This window comes from Sus scrofa, chromosome 9 (assembly GCF_054392235.1).
Source record: "Sus scrofa isolate SSC_HxYL_T2T_F1_AM1 chromosome 9, Sscrofa_HxYL_maternal_Yorkshire_Landrace_v2.0, whole genome shotgun sequence".
NCBI classification, from domain to species: Eukaryota; Metazoa; Chordata; class Mammalia; order Artiodactyla; family Suidae; genus Sus; species Sus scrofa.
The window spans coordinates 44,705,576-44,721,744 of record NC_139391.1 but is presented as its reverse complement, the minus strand read 5'-3'; the positions used below and the strand labels follow the sequence as shown (position 1 = coordinate 44,721,744).

Genomic DNA, 16,169 nt, shown 5'->3' with positions numbered 1-16,169 from the left:
GGCTTTTGTCTGCGTTGCTCTCCCGTTGCCCCCATCCTTTGCCTGTGGAGCCGTTTCTGGATGGTGGGCTGTGTCCTCAGGCTCCACGTCCAACACAGATTGCAGTGTCAGGGTGTGGGTGCCGGGGCCAGGTTGCTGCCTGCCGCTTACTAACCCATGCTGTTGGGTGAGCAGCTCTGTGCCTCACTTTTCCCCTCTGTCAAATGGAGATGCTCATGGTTAAGTGAATTAAGGCACCTGTGCCTTGACACACAGAATACACTTTATAAAAGTTAACTGCTCACGTTATATTTTATAATGTTCGTATAACATATATCATTATTATTATCATACCGCATAATAATAATATTATCCACAACCTCTCTCTGGCTCCTCGATGGTGGCCAGGAATGAAAAGGCGCTGTGGCTGTAACTTATCTCTCCACGGATTACGCCTTGTGTCCCTGGATTCCCAGGGTGCGGAATAGTACCTGACCCTGTCTCTCCTCCAGAATAACCGGCGGAGCCCTGGCAGGGACATCAACGTGACGGGGGTGTGGGAGCGCAATGTGACCGGGCGAGGGGTGACGGTGGTGGTCGTGGACGACGGCGTGGAGCACACCATCCAGGACATCGCTCCCAACTATGTGAGTGGCTCGGTCACCGCCCGCCCCACCCCCACCCTGACCGGGTTCTCGCTATTGCCTCCAGCCTGGCCCCTTTCTTAGAGGTCCCTGGGCCAAACAGAAGACCTGGGAGGTGGGATGGACTTCTTCCTCTGCTCCTTTACCCCTGCCGGCCTTCCAGGAAGTGGTTCCAACTCAGCAAGGGGGAGGATCCCAGGTGACATTTCCTGGTTCCTGCCGCCACTCCCTGCCCTGGGGAGTGAGGAGTGGCCCTTCGGCCACTTCCTTCTCCACACTCATTCTGAGCACCTTCCGCCCTCTAAAGCCTGGCCTTTAGGAAGCCCTAATCTCTTTTATCCCAGGTTCTGCCTGCCATGGAAGCAGCTCTGGGGCACATTTCTATAATGGCCAAGAGAGTTTGCTGAGAGATGTGACACTGTTCAATTTTGCCTCAAGGTGCCCTGTCTCAGAGCCCCTGTGGTTTGCAGAGATGGGCCTGCTGTGCTGGCTCCAGGTCCCAAACTCCCAGCTCCCCTCTCCCTGAGCTCCAAGACCTGCCCCCTTGTAACCAGCAAGTGACCATTTGTTGCCACACCCCCACCATGTTACAGAGCCCTGAGGGCAGCTATGACCTCAACTCTAATGACCCTGACCCCATGCCCCACCCGGATGTGGAGAATGGCAACCACCATGGCACACGGTGCGCGGGAGAGATCGCTGCTGTGCCCAACAACAGCTTCTGTGCAGTGGGAGTGGCCTACGGGAGCCGCATAGCAGGTACTGTCCAGTCCAGCCTCGGTCGCCTCTTCATGCTGCATCCCCTGTCCCCCATAGACTCCAAACTGCCTCTATTCCACCCTCAGCACACAGCAGAAAGCAAAGGGTAAGCTTGTAATAGGTGTCTGTTCACTGATTGTTTTTTTTTCAGTGCATTGGTATTTCCATGGTTTTTAAGCAGCAAAGCCCATTTTATATAACAGATACCAATGGAAATGCCCTGGATGAGAGAGGGAGGCCCAAGCCCCCACCTGATCAGTCCTCTCTTCCCTTTTTCTTATCATGCCTGGTTATGCCCCATCAATGCTAAGTTTTTTGCAATGACGACTCTTTTACTTATCTGTGTCGTATTTGTATGTTCTTGCCTTACCAAAGCCTCCTCATCTGCCCTTCTTCCCTGATCCGCATAGAGGCTCCTGTCCTTCCTCCCAGCTCTTCAGCTCCCAGCCCTTCTCTTTTTTTTTAATTTATTTTGTATATAATGATTTTTATTTTTTTCCGTTATAGCTGGTTTACAGTGTTCTGTCAATTTTCTCCTGTACAGCAAGGTGACCCAGTCACACATACACATACGCATTCCTTTTTCTCACATTATCATGTTCCATCATAAGTGACTAGATATAGTTCTCAGTGCTATATAGCAGGATCTCATTGCTTATCCATTCCAAAGGCAATTGCATCTATTAACCCCAAATTCCCAGTCCATCCCACTGCTTCCCCCTTGGCAACCACAAGTCTGTTCTCCATGTCCATGAGTTTCTTTTCTGTGGAAAGGTTCATTTGTGCCGTATATTAGATTCCAGATATAAGTGATATCATATGGTATTTGTCTGTCTCGTTCTGACTAACTTCACTTAGTGTGAGAGTCTCTACTTCCATCCATGTTGCTGCAAATGGCATTATTTTGTTTTTGTTTATTTGTTTGTTTGTTTCTTGCTATTTCTTGGGCTGCTCCTGCGGCTATGGAGGTTCCCAGGCTAGGGGTCAAATCGGTGCTGTAGCCACCAGCCTGTGCCAGAGCCACAGCAACAGGGGATCTGAGCCGCGTCTGCAACCTACACCACAGCTTACAGCAACGAGGGGTCCTTAACCCACTGAGCAAGGCCAGGGATCGAACCTGCAACCTCATGGTTCCTAGTCGGATTCGTTAACCACTGAGCCACGATGGGAACTCCTATTTTGTTCTTTTTATGGCTGAGTAGTATTCCATTGCGTATATATACTGTATTGTCTTAATCCAATCATCTGTCAATGGACATTTAGGTTGTTTCCATGTCCTGGCTATTGTGAATAGTGCTGCAGTGAACATATGGGTGCATGTGTCTTTTTCAAGGAAAGTTTCAGTGATGTTGAGCATTTTTTCATGTGCTTGTTGGCCATCTGTATATCTTCTTTGGAGAAATGTCTAATGGGTTGTTGGCTTTTTCCTTTTGAATTGTGTAAGTTGTTTGTATGTTTTAGAGATTAAACCCTTGTCAGTTGCATCATTTGAAATTATTTTCTCCCATTCTGTAAGTTGTCTTTTTTTTTTCTTTGTGTGCAAAAGCTTTTCAGTTTGATGAGGTCCCATTGGTTTATTTTTGCTTTTATTTCTGTTGCTTTGGGAGACTGACCTGAGAAAACATTTGTAAGGTTGATGTCAGAGAATGTTTTGCCTATGTTCTCTTCTAGGGGTTTGATGGTGTCTTGTCTTACATTTAAGTCTTTAAGCCATTTTGAGTTTATTTTCATGCACGGTGTGAGGGTTTGTTCCAGTTTCATTGATTTACATGCAGCTGTCCAGTTTCCCCAGCACCACTTGCTGAAGAGACTGTCTTTTTCCCATTTTATGTTCTTGCCTCCTTTGTTGAAGATTAATTGACTGTAGGTGTCTGGGTTTATTTCTGGGTTCTCTATTCTGTTCCATTGGTCTGTATGTCTGTTTTGGTACCAGGACCACACTGTCTTGATGACTGTGGCTTTGTGATATTGCCTGAAGTCTGGGAGAGTTATGCCTCCTGCTTGGTTTTTGTTCCTCAGGATTGCTTTGGCAATTCTGGGTCTTTTGTGGTTCCATGTAAATTTTTGGCTTGTTTGTTCTAGTTCTGTGAAAAATGTCATGGGTAATTTGATAAGGAGTGCCTTGAATCTGTAGATTGCTTTGGGTAGTATGGCCATTTTTACAGTATTAATTTTTCTACCTCAGGAGCATGGACTATCTTTCCATTTCTTTGAATCCTGTTTAATTTCCTTGATTGGAGTTTTCTAGTTCTCAGCATATAAGTCTTTCACCTCCTTGGTCAGGTGTATTCTCAGGTATTTGATTTTTTGGAGTGCAATTTTAAAAGTTATTTTTGTATTCCTTTTCTAATACTTCATTGTTGGTATACAGAAATGCAACTCATTTCTGAATGCTAATCTTATATCCTGCTACTTGGCTGAATTTGTTGATCTGCTGGAGTAGTTTTTGGATCAAGTCCTTAGGGTTTTCTGTATATAGTATCATGTCAGCTGTATACAGTGACAGTTTTACCTCTTCTCTTCCAATTTGGGTACCTTTTATTTCTTTTGTTTGTCTGACTGCTGTGGCTAGGACTTCCAGTACTATGTTGAATAAGAGTGGTGAGAGTGGGCATCCTTGTCTTGTTCCAGATTTTAGTGAGAAGGTTTTCAGCTCTTCCTTTGAGTTTTATATTGGCTGTTCACAGCCCTTCTGATGGTCACTCTCCATCCTTTCAAGAGAGTTGAGCCACCCTGGCCCCCAGTGTGGGTGGTTCTGTGGCTCCTTTGCCTCTCAGTCTTTGTCCATTGAGGCAGAAGGTGAGAGGAATGAATGAGGAAGCCCTCCCTATGATTCCTCATCAGTGCTTGGAACCTGTGTTAATGAGATTGGAATAGATTGGCTGTAGTCCTCTTATGGTCCAGCAGAGGTCAGCAGCCCTCTCTGTAAATGGGGATTCAGAGGGAGACAAAAACCGTCAGGGCCCAAGTCCCTTCTGAAAGCTCCATTTGTCCCTATGTGATCCCCAGGATGTGACCCACCCTATTTTAGAGGGTGAGATTAGACATCCATGGGAGAGTTAATGCTAATGACTGCCATCTATTGAATACCCTCTATGTGTCAATCACCGATCAGTGGTTTACATGACTAAGGATGTGCAAAAAAAGGGCACCTTGGATTTCCTACATTCTAGCTTATGCCTCTTCCTACCAGACCCCATGATCCTTAAAGTCTGAAATTCAGCATTATGTTAAAAATGCTAAAAAATTTCTGGACAGGCACATGCACATGGTATAAAAATTCCAAAGATCCAAAACACTTACAGGGAAAAGTAAGTCTCCACCTGGGGCCACACACCCCCCTTCCCCTTGCTCCTCATCTAGGGAATCAGCATTATTAAAGAGCTGGTGTGCCCTTCGTCGCCTAGGTATCCGGGTACTGGATGGACCCCTCACAGACAGCATGGAGGCCGTGGCATTCAACAAGCACTATCAGATCAATGACATCTACAGCTGCAGGTGAGGCAGGGCCAGGAACAAGGTGAGAAGACAAGAGGCTGGATGCCAGGGAATTCTCCAGCCAAAGAACAGCAAGATGGGCTGGCTTGGGCCGGTCCCAGCAGGGCTCTCTGTGCTGGGTTCAGCCTGTCAGTCCACTGCCCTTATTTCTACAGACCGCTAGCCTCAGGGTTCTCAGTCTTAAGTGCCCCATGTCACCCCAGTAATCAGGTTGCCACATGACGAATGCTCCATCCTACCTCATGTTTATTTGTTTAATAAACTCAGAAGGCTCTGGAAGAAAGTGGGCATTCTTCTCCAACCAGAGCTGGGCTAGATACCCAGCACCCAATCCCAGAACCCCACCCAGAAATGCACCTGCAGCTTCAGGTGTTGGGTATGGCAAGAAGGGTGTGGATGATGAGGCAGAACCGAAGCTGGGCTGCCCCCACGGCATTCTTCCCCAACCAGTATCTCCCGTAAATGCATGACATCATCCACAGTGTACATTTCCTTTTAGAGAAAGAGTAGAGAACTCCTCGGCCCCGAGAGCTTACACAGATCGAGTACTTCCTTCGCAGGTGCTCTGCCTTCAAGCCTAGTATTATATCCCTAGGTTGGGAGAGGGTGATCCCCTGTCCCTCTCTAGCACTATGCTCGCTGGGACCTGAGAAAGGGTTTTTAGGGACCAAGTGAAAGTATTCCTAAGCTGGGGAGGTTTCCAAGGAAAAGAAGAACCTCAGCATGTACTTGTTTTCCACGTTAGGGTGAGGGCACATCCTTCAATTGTGGGAGTCCTGAGCTGGAGCCCTTGGAAGGGGAGTAAGCACCCAGGGGGAAGGCCAGCTAAGGCTGCGGGGCCTGGGTGGGCGGCCACAGCCTGTCTCTAGCTTTTCCCTCTGGGTATCTCTCAACAGCTGGGGACCAGATGACGATGGAAAGACAGTGGATGGCCCCCATCAGCTTGGGAAGGTAACTGGGAACAGTATGGAGCCTTTGGAGACCTAGGAGCTGCTACACGTAGTCCTGCCCCACCCCATTTGTTGTGCCAGACCTATGCCTTGTAGCCCTGCCACCTCCTTTCCAGAAGAGCCCTCCTGACCTGGGGTGGGGGGTTTGGGGGACAGTCTTAGAAATGGACCAGTGCTTTGAGAGTGTTTTGATTTTGTGCTTGGCTCCCCATTTCTGGCCCCACCCTTCCTGATAAGCAGACAGCTTCCTGCTCTTCTTGAGTCCATCTTTAAGCCTCCTCCATGCCCAGTGGCTCTGGGCTTTTTTTTCCTTTCTTTCTAGAAGGGGAGGAGAAGACAACGGGCATGGAAGGTAGGAGTCTTCCTGTGAGCTCCTCAACTGACCTGACATTTTGCTCCTCAGGCTGCCTTGCAACATGGGGTGATCGCTGGCCGCCAGGGCTTTGGGAGCATCTTTGTGGTGGCCAGTGGCAATGGGGGCCAGCACAACGACAACTGCAACTATGACGGCTATGCCAACTCCATCTACACGGTCACCATAGGTAGCGGCCTGCTGGTCCCGAGCGTGCATGTTTGTGTGTGTGTGTGTGTGTGTGTATGTGACTCGGGGGTGAGGGGACTGGTATCTGGGTGTGCGTGTCACTCAGAGGTGAGGAGACTGTGTGTCTGGGTGTGCCCCCAGCTTCCCTGTGTTTATCTAAATGTGTGTTCACAATCTTCTCTTCTCTCCAGGCTCTGCCAGTTAGGAGGGGCCAGCCCTGCTCTCAGAGAATGTCAGGACTTCTTAGAAGTCTTTTTTTTTTTTTTTTTTTTTTGCTATTTCTTTGGGCAGCTCTCGCGGCATATGGAGGTTCCCAGGCTAGGGGTGGAATCGGAGCTGTAGCCACCGGCCTACGCCAGAGCCACAGCAACGCGGGATCCGAGCCACGTCTGCAACCTACACCACAGCTCACGGCAACGCCGGATCCTTAACCCACTGAGCAAGGCCAGGGACCGAACCCGCAACCTCATGGTTCCTAGTTGGATTCGTTAACCACTGCGCCATGACGGGAACTCCAGGACTTCTTAGAAGTCATACCCTGGGAGCACTTTCAACCATCCTCTGAGACACCCCCTCCCCCCATCTCCACCTCCCACAACTGCTTAGGCCTCTGCTCCGGCCTCTCTCCCCATGGGTTACTTCTCTTTCTCTTTTTCTTCTTGTGGAGGATGGCGAGGTCACTTGTCTCTGGCTTGAAGCCCTCCCTTCCCCCCACTAACCTAAATTCTAAATTAAATGCCCTTCGCTTGTACTCCCCACCATAGCATTTATATCCCATTTGTATGTATTTATTTACCCGGCTTCCCCCCTGACGGTAGGCTCCCTGGATCAGGTCCGTGGCCTTTACCCGTGGCCCCCACGCCTCACACAGTGTGTGACTCAGGGCAGAAAACTAGTAAATGCTGAGGAAGATGCAAGTGTGAGTGGGTATCTGGGTGGAATGGCCCCATTGGAAGAAGAGTCTGAGCCACAATTCCCGTTGTGGCTCAGTGGGTTAAGGACCTGATGTTGCCTCTGTGAGAATAGGGGTTTCAATCCTTGGCTTCACTCAGTGGGTTAAGGATCTGGTGTTGACGCCAGCTGCAGTGTAGGTCACAGATGTAACTCGGATCTGGTGTTGCCATGGCTATGGCGTAGGCCAGCAGCTGCAGCTCCAATTCGACCCCTGACCTGGGAACTCCCATATGCTGCAGGTATAGCCCTTTGAAGTTGCCTGTCCAGGGGAGGAGTGTGGACACTCCAAGGGACTTAGGCCACTGAGATCTTTTTTTTCTTGGGGGGCGGGGGGGAGCTGTGCCCGAGGCATGCAGAAGTTCCAAGGCCAGGGATCAAACCCTTGCCACAGCAATGACCTGAGTCACAGTAGTGACAACACTGGATCCTTAACCTTTTGGGCCACCAGGGAACTCCCTCTGAGATCATTTCTTAAACTCAGGACAACCTCCCAGATGATGAATCAAAGATAACTGATGTTATCAGGCCCTCATCTCAGCTCCCATTTCCCCTGCTCTGTCCCCAGGTGCTGTGGACGAGGAGGGACGGATGCCCTTTTACGCAGAGGAGTGCGCCTCCATGCTGGCGGTCACCTTCAGCGGCGGGGACAAGATGCTCCGGAGCATTGTGAGTGCCCCGGGCCCACAGGGCTCTCTCAAGCTGCACAGTCGTATTGCTTTTTGTTCCCTGCTTTCTCGTCCTGTCCCTCAGGCTCCTCTTCCCTAGCAGATCTGTGTCCCTAAGGGTAGGCCTCTAAATACATCTGTGTAATGGTTTTTATCTTTTAATTTTTACTTACAAAAATGCCTATCATTGGAGTTCCCTGGTGGCCTAGCGGCTAAAGGATCTAGCATTGTCACCCCTGTGGCTTGGGTTGCTTCTGTGGTACGGGTTCAATCCTGGCCTGAGAACTTCTGCATGCCTCAGATGTGGCCCCCAAAAATGCATATTGTTATAAGTGAAATGTTTTCCTTTGGTAGAATGTGGGCTTTGACTAATTTCTGTGGGCTTAAAAAAACAGAATTCCCATTGTGGCTCAGCGGGTTAAGAACCTGACTAGTATCTATGAGGGTTCGATCCCTGGCCTCACTCAGTAGGTTAGGGATCTGGCATTGCCACAACCTGCGGTGTAGATCACAGATGCGACTCAGATCCTGTGTTGCTGTGGCTGTGGTGTAGGCCGGCAGCTGCAACTCCAATTCAGTCCCTAGCCTGGGAACTTCCATATGCCATGGGTGCAGCTCTTCAAAAAAGAAAAAAAAAGAAAAGAAAAACAAACAAACAATCAAAAAGTCCTCATTCCATTGCTGTGCAGCCCTTGTGTAAATACTATGAGTTCTGATCCTGTTCTTCCAGAGTAAAGCTAGTGGTTGTCTTCACAGACTGGGCAGGAAAGGGAGTCAGAAATGTCTCAGCCCAAGAGACAGCTCTTTCCTTGGAGCTGGAATTGGAGTCATAGCAAACAAGAGGTTAGAACAAGGGAGTGGAGTTTCTCAAGCTCTGGGAACCTGTGAAAGAATTCAGGGTCCAGTGTCTCTACACTCGCTGGCTTAGTGCCATCCCAGCTGGTTCAAGCCAGGTCTCTGGACCATCATCCTAGGACTCCCTGCCAGTCCCTGCTGCCCATAATAGAGTGATATGGGGACAGGGGGCTTTCTGGAAGACTTGGGCTGGAGCCAGGTGGTGTCAGATTTCTCCAGCGGCCTGGGGTTGGGAGGTCCTTCTGGGGCCACTGGGAATTAGGCTGCTTCGTCTTCCTCTGGGTCAGATTCATTTTCCAAAACTGAAATCTTGTTTTGCCACTAAATGACTTCTGGTCAACACAATGTTCCGAGGCTCTGTGCCAAGTGACTGGCGCCCCCCACCGCCAGCCTCCCCCCCACCCTGGGAGAAGGACAAAGGGAGTGGACTAAAGTCGAAGGGCAGGAGGCTCTGCTCAGCGGGTGGGCGTCTGGGTGCAGTGGGCAGTGCCCCCACTCCAGCCTGGGGGGTTGGGAGGAAGGGTAGGAACAACATACGAGAAGAACTCTAGGGAAGCCACTCACAGCGGCCCCAGCTGGGCACCCAGCACAATGGTTCCTCTTGCTCTGTGGCGCCTGCCTCTTCTCCTCCTGACTCAACTCCACTTCTCCCTGCACCCCCCGCCCCCCCCCACTTTCCATCTAAAACTATAATTTCTCCAGAAATGAAAGGAGTTTGGAGTTTGTTTAACCCAGCTCCCATCTTAGGAATGTCTTCGCCTTGGAAACCAGTTGCCAGTTTATGCTCAATGACCAGCTCGGTGGAGCTGCCTTCCTGAGGGCGGGCGAGGTACATCCCCAACCCCCAACTGCCACCTGCCTGCCCGGAGCGCGGCCCTGCCCTTTCCTGTGGCTGCCCTGGGGCTCCTGCCGCCACCAGCAAGTTCGCGAGCCTCACATCTACACACCAGACTGTCCCTGTGAGGCTGTTCCCTTAACAGGAAAAAATCAATCTGCTCCCTGGCACAGACCAGGCTTCCCATCCTCACTGAGACCCCCTTGGAGGGTTTTTCCTCCTTCTGCAAGTGTGCAGTGTCTGAGGGAAAATGACATCCCTTGGCAGCTGTTCTAACAGCTGGAAGGCAAGCAGTGAGTACAATGGAGAAAGGGCAGCTCTTGGCAGAAGCACGCACCCTTGTCTCTGGCCCAAGAGGGAAGTGTGGAAGAAAAAGATTTTCTGGTCTTAGCATCAGCACTGGTTACTAGATCTGGGGGACCACAGGGAGGAGAAGATTTAGGCAGCGCCCCCCAGGGCTAAACCCTCTGTGGCTCCAGGGTTGATTAGAGCCTGAAAAGAACTGGATGCCAAACAGACAGCGTGTCTCCCTGAGGCAGCCCCTCCCCCGCCCCCACTCACCTCCCACCTCCCAGTCACTGGTAAAGAAGGGAGACTTCGGAAAGCACCCCAAGGCATCAGGCCCAGAGCAAGGAGGCAGCTTGGCCTGTCCATCAGCCCAGGCCAGGGTAGGTAGGCAGTGTAGATGCCATGCCCATGTCGAGCCCACGGGTGGGCAAGGAGACAGCTTTCTCTCCCTGCAAACACACTCCCTTTGTTCACACTGATGTCACTCCAGCCCCTGTCGCTGAGCTGCCAAGTTGGATTTCCTTGACTGGTGCCGTCACTGTTGTCCCAGCTCCAGCTGGGGCCCAGGAGCTCCCTGGCCACTTCCTCTGTCTCAAAGGGCTGCGGAGGTTGGGAGTGGGGGTGGGTGGAGGATTTGGGAAGGGGTCGTCCGCGAAGCTGGGGTCAGGAGACCGGCCTCTGCCCAGGAGGCCTCTGCCTTCTCCTCCTGCTTTCCCCCCACAACCAGACCCTCAGAGTAACTCCAGTTTTCCTCTGCTCTCCAAAGATTGTCTTGTGAGGCCCAGAAGCCTGAGGAGCCTCCTGCGTCCTGACCTCCTAGTGGGCCGCCCTCTGGTCAGGATTCAGCTCTCACACGGGAAGGGCACCGTGTGGGCTCACTCTGAGCCCCACGCCCTCCCTCCACAGCCTGTCCTCTCCCTCCCGCTTCCAGGTGACCACAGACTGGGACCTTCAGAAGGGCACGGGCTGCACTGAGGGCCACACGGGGACCTCAGCCGCAGCCCCCCTGGCGGCTGGCATGATAGCCCTGATGCTGCAGGTGCGGCCCTGCCTCACGTGGCGTGACGTCCAGCACATCATCGTCTTCACAGCCACCCAGGTGAGACCCTCGCAAGTGGACAGATGGCCTGGCCCAGCCTACCTCAGAGTTTTGGTTCACGGATCAGCAGGTGTCGGGGGCTTCAGATTCTAGATGTCCTAAATGTTAGGAACCACATCCCTTCCAGAACTGCGTGTGTAGGGAACAGGGGTGAGGGCCCATCCAGACCACAGACCTAAACTCACTTCTACCCGTTCTGTGGCTGCCATTTTACCTGCAAAGGAGAGCTCTAGCCTGGCTCCCTGCCTCTGGAGCCCATGGCTCCTGGCTCCCTCCCTAGAAGGAGGCCATTGGGCTGGTGACATCACATCACAGGGCTTGGACCTTTGGTCCCAGCTTCCCTTGGAGACTCCATGCCTAGAAGCCTTGGAGGGAGAATCTGGACTGGACCAGCCAGCAGGGCAAGCAGGGAACCTAAAACCCAAGCAACTAACCCAGACCTGTGTCCTCTCAGTATGAGGATCGCCACGCAGACTGGATCACCAACGAGGCCGGCTTCAGCCACAGCCACCAACACGGATTCGGGCTGCTCAATGCCTGGAGACTAGTCAATGCAGCCAAGGTGAGCACGTGTCCTGCATGCCGTGACCGAGGCGGGGGCCGAATGCCAAAGACATTGCCTGGCACATCATAGAAGCTTAATACATGTTTATTCATCTGAGACCCATTTCACAAAGGAAGCAGGCTCAACATGAAAAGTTTCTAAACCGTGGCTGGAGAGTAAATGGGACCAGAGGATCCTTGGAACCCTCAGGGTGCTGTGCTTCTCATCTGTCACCCTGGATATGGCATTTCCTGCAGCTCCTTGATTTGGTGCTGTAGGGGGCAGGCCAGGGTATCTCCAGGGCCTCGGGAGTGAACGAAGGTGATGAGAAGAGGAGAAATAAAGAGGGCTGGGCCCTAAAGGTCACGGAGATGAGAGTGTGCATGTGGGGTCCGCCTTGTTTGTTCACGCGCCATCCCCCCTTCCTTTAATAGATCTGGACGTCTGTCCCGTACTTAGCTTCCTACGTCAGCCCCGTGTTGAAAGAGGACAAGGCTATCCCGCTGTCAGCCCGCCCCCTGGAGGTCCTGTGGAATGGTAAGTAGTCAGCAGAAAGGGGGTTAATCTCAGGCCTGAGGTTTGGGGCGGGGTGATGGAGAAATTAAACTCTTCCTCCCTGCCTGCCGGATCCTACCCCTTCCTTCAGGGGCTGAGCTCCAGCCAAACCTCGTGAGTTTTCTTTGACCATTTTAGGACATGTTGCTGCTTCTGAGTTGGCTGGCCCCCTGGCTGCTTAAACAAGACCTTTCTCCTGAGTTACGGGTAGTGGAAAAGAGCCCCGAGCAACCGATTAGGAAGGCCCGTGGGAGGGCTGGGCCTCGGGAGATGAGCATTCGCCTTCCATGCTAGGAGCAACTGGCCAGACCATTCTCTTCAGCCCAGTGGCCTTTGGTTGGAGCAAAGGAGTTGGGAATTTCTTCCTTTGATCCTCAGGCTTGTCTAATGCAGTGAGGGTCAGCTGAGGGCTGTTAGGGGTAGGTCAGGGGGTCCACAGAGGGCCCCCAAACTGTGCTGGCCCTCCATCACACCCAGGTCCACCAGGACCATGGGAAGGGTTGAGGGCGCCTGTGGTCAGTCAGAGACATGGCCTTATGTTGAGCGCAGAGGCTGAGGAGGCAGCCGGATTGCGGTGCTAGTGCTGGAGGATCCTCTGTCTGCAGGTGTCCCAGAGTTCCCGCTGCAGAGGCTTCCCTACCGCCAGTTCCCTGGGGAGTTTTTTCCTTTAGGGAATTTTGAGAAGCAGAGTTACTCGCTATGTTTTGTGAAGACTGAAGCATATCATGCTTTATACCCAAATGGAACTTCATCCTCGCTTTTCCCGTCCCCCTAGGAAGTGATCGAAACAGAACAGTGGCAAGAGGAGAAATGGCCAAAGATGGGAGCTGGGAAGTGGTGGGGGGGGGCATCGGGGCAGCTCCCCTTGGGCGGAGGTTCACTGGGAGGAGTTCCGCTGTGTCTGCCCCAAACTGCGTCTAGCACTTGCCCAGTTTCCCTCTACGTGGAAGGAAATCCATGGGCCCAGTTCATTGCATTTTCCGTAAAAGGAATGCTATCTTGGAAAGGGCATAAAGCATCGGCCAAGGCAGAGAAGTGCAGGAACATTCCCAGGAATGCAGTTCAGTAGGAGCCCTGGGGCTTTGCCCTCGCATGTCTTGGAGACAGTACGCCTTTTAACTTTGACCTCCCATCCAGGGCTGCTTCCTCTCATTTAAGTAACAGAGTAACCCACGATGACAACCATCAAATGAGGGGGTCGACTTAGGAGAGCGTTAGGGTCCTTTCCAGCTTCCCACTAACACAGGGATATTCCCCTGGGACATCTGACAAACTTGCCTCGTTATAGAAGCACCTGACAACTGCTTCTTTGCCACTAAGAAGCAAGAGAAAGAAGGACCAATTGTCCTGAGCAGAGGAGAGTGGGGGGCGGGATGGTGGGGAGAGAAGGCTGCAGAGAAGGGAGGTAAAGACTCAGGGAGTTTTGCTAACGGAGCCCGTGGTTGGTTTGGAGGCCGGCAGGCAGGACCACTGATTTCCAAGGTCAGCACATGCGTCTTGGCTTGCCCTCACCTCTTTTTCCCACCAAGACTTGGGCGAGTCAGTGTCCAAGGACTGGAAAGTGAACTTTTTTATAAAAAGGTAATGGAAACTGAACATCCTGAGATGGAAGAAGAGGTGGCATGCCACTAAGACTCTAGAGCAGTGGTGTCCAAGAGAGCTTTCTGTGCTGATGGAAATGTGCTCTATCTGTGCTGCGCAATTCACGTGGGGTCTGTTGAAGACTTAAAATATGGCTAGTGCGGCTGAGGAACTAAATGTTTATGTAACTGTAATTGAATCTCAATGGCCACATGTGGCTGGTGGCCACCTTCTTGGGCAGGGCAGCCCTAGAGCAAGACAGCTTGTCACCTCTCCCCGTTGGCAGGAGGATATGGGGGAAAGGGGGTGGGGGCCCCTCGGTTCCTCCAGCTCTGACTCTGGGTCTGAAATCTCTACCAGAGGGTAGGCAGGAGGGCGGGCTTTGGGAGGAATATCTAAAACACACACAAGGGCGCCTGCGTGTTTATTTATAGAAGATCCTAGGAGTTCCCTGGTGGCTCAATGGCTTAAGGAGCCAGCATTATCACTGCTGTGGCTTGGGTCACTGCGGTGGCAAGGGTTAAACCCCTGGTCTGGAAACTTCCTCATGCCATGGCCGTGGCCAAAACATATATACAGAAGGTCCTAAAGACCACTTGCAATTACCCTTTCATTCTTGTTTGCAGCCCAAGTGCTGGCTCTCCCTCTCTGGTGCTTGAGTCCTGTTCCTCCACGTCTCGAATCTGCCTGTCCAGCCCAGTCTTCCCCTCCCCACTCATTCTTCCTTCTGCCTTCAAGCACCCTCAACACCCCTGTCAGAAAGCAAAATTTTGGGTCCCCGCCACCCTCCAACCCGTAACCTTTTCACATGAACTGACCAAAGCAATGACTCCCCTTCATCACACCCCCTTCTCTATCTGAAGACTTTGTCGCTCACAGCGCCCCTCTGCTGGTCAGACCCCAGGGCCAGCTCACTGTTCAGCCTTCCTGTTCTCCAACCGTTAAGGAGGCCTGCGCGGCAGCTCCCTCCTCCTCTGGCTGCCGTGACCTCCCTTGCTCCACGGCCCTCTTCTGGCTCCTCTGCCCCAGGAACTAGGGCTTTTTGTTCGCTCTTCTCACTACTTCCAAACTTGAGTGCCTCCTCAGACCCGGTCCATGTCCTTGACCCTCCCTCTAGGTTTTCTTCCTCAACAGAACAGTGGGGTTAATGGCTTCAGCTGCCGCCTCTCCATAGGGGTTTGCTCGGGCCACACCCTTTATTCAGATCCCTAAGCAGGGAGACGGTTTGAGATTGTTGTAGCTTCCAAAAGATGATGGGCAAATAGCTCCCTGGGATATGCTGATTGGGGAGGGGGAGGGGGCATGCGGCAGGGCAGGGGAGACTTGAAAAGGACCCCGACTTAGCAAAGGCAGAATAATAATATGATCATCGTCAACTCCGATGAGTGCTTTTTATGTGCCAAGCATTGGTCTTACTATTAACTCATTTAATATCATCACTCATTTAATTCGAGTAACATAACTCTTGTCTTCTCTCAGGCAGTAGTCCCTGAACACAATAGTTCTTGCATTCTCACATCCAAGTTCCTGCACACACCAATAAGAACATGCATGTAGCGTGCCATTCTGCACACATGCTGACACAGACACGCACTCGTGGGTTTCTTTTTGGATTCCATGGTGTTCTGTCATGCTCTGTCACATGTCACTTACTGTCCATTAGCCCCTTATGTGCCATGTTAATGCTTTCCTCCAACTAGGCCAGGAATATTTTCCTCCATCTATTTCTAAATCGCTCTGTGCTGCTGGGTAGTCCATGAATACGCTGCATTTAAAATGTACAACATTTTGGATTTCATTATCGCCTCTCAAAAGCCAGCTTGCTTTCCAAGTTTCTCTCATTTCTCTTGGTGCCATCATCATTCTCCAGGGCTCCAAACTTGAAATTGGGAGTTTTCCATCCTTCTGTATTCCCTGCTTCTCCCCAGCTCTTCCTCTAGCCTTTCCTCTGCAACTTAGCCTTTCATTTATTTCTCTGAAATGTCTCTTTTTGTTTGTTTTTTTGGCCACATCCGCGGCATGCAGAAGTCCCCAGGCTCAGGGATTGAACCCACACCACAGAAGCAACCTGAACCACTGCAGTAACAACACCAGATCTTTAATACACTGAGCCACATGGGAACTGCCATTTCTCTGAAATGTCTCTTGGTTGATTGACTCATTCATTCTACAATATGTGAGACCGACCCCATCCCGCGCACTCTACTAAGTTCTAGGGATTCAGAGATGATAAGACACGATTCCTGCCCTCGAAGAGCTCCCAGTCTGGCAGGGAAGACAGTCCCGCCTGCAGGTGGAGTGCAGTGTCCAGACACTGCAGTGGAGATGGTGCAGATGCCTCCTGCCACCAGGGAGGACGCAGGAGGTTCTCAGAGCACTGTGACTGACCTGAGTCCCACCAGAGGAGGAGCAGAAAGGGACA

The 16,169-nt window shown here is 51.6% G+C and overlaps 1 protein-coding gene across 8 annotated transcripts in view; it reads left to right on the top strand.

Annotated features, from left to right (window-relative positions):
* Positions 1–16,169, top strand: part of PCSK7 (proprotein convertase subtilisin/kexin type 7) — a 28,882-nt gene that overhangs the window by 2,957 nt on the left and 9,756 nt on the right. For 6 of the 8 annotated variants that reach the window (XR_014815391.1, XR_014815392.1, XR_014815388.1 and 3 more), the window contains exons 4-12: positions 492–626; positions 1,217–1,382; positions 4,790–4,880; positions 5,777–5,831; positions 6,234–6,372; positions 7,891–7,991; positions 10,900–11,067; positions 11,522–11,629; positions 12,046–12,148. Coding sequence is in view for 3 of the 8 variants with exons in the window: in XM_021062880.2 (XP_020918539.1) it covers positions 492–626; positions 1,217–1,382; positions 4,790–4,880; positions 5,777–5,831; positions 6,234–6,372; positions 7,891–7,991; positions 10,900–11,067; positions 11,522–11,629; positions 12,046–12,148 (1,066 nt within the window). In the remaining 5 variants the exon portion in view is untranslated. Of the gene's footprint in view, positions 1–491; positions 627–1,216; positions 2,083–2,358; positions 4,881–5,776; positions 5,832–6,233; positions 6,373–6,623; positions 7,565–7,890; positions 7,992–10,899; positions 11,068–11,521; positions 11,630–12,045; positions 12,149–16,169 lie in introns of those variants that run through there. The other 2 variants (XM_084976232.1, XM_084976233.1) reach the window with 2 other exon arrangements.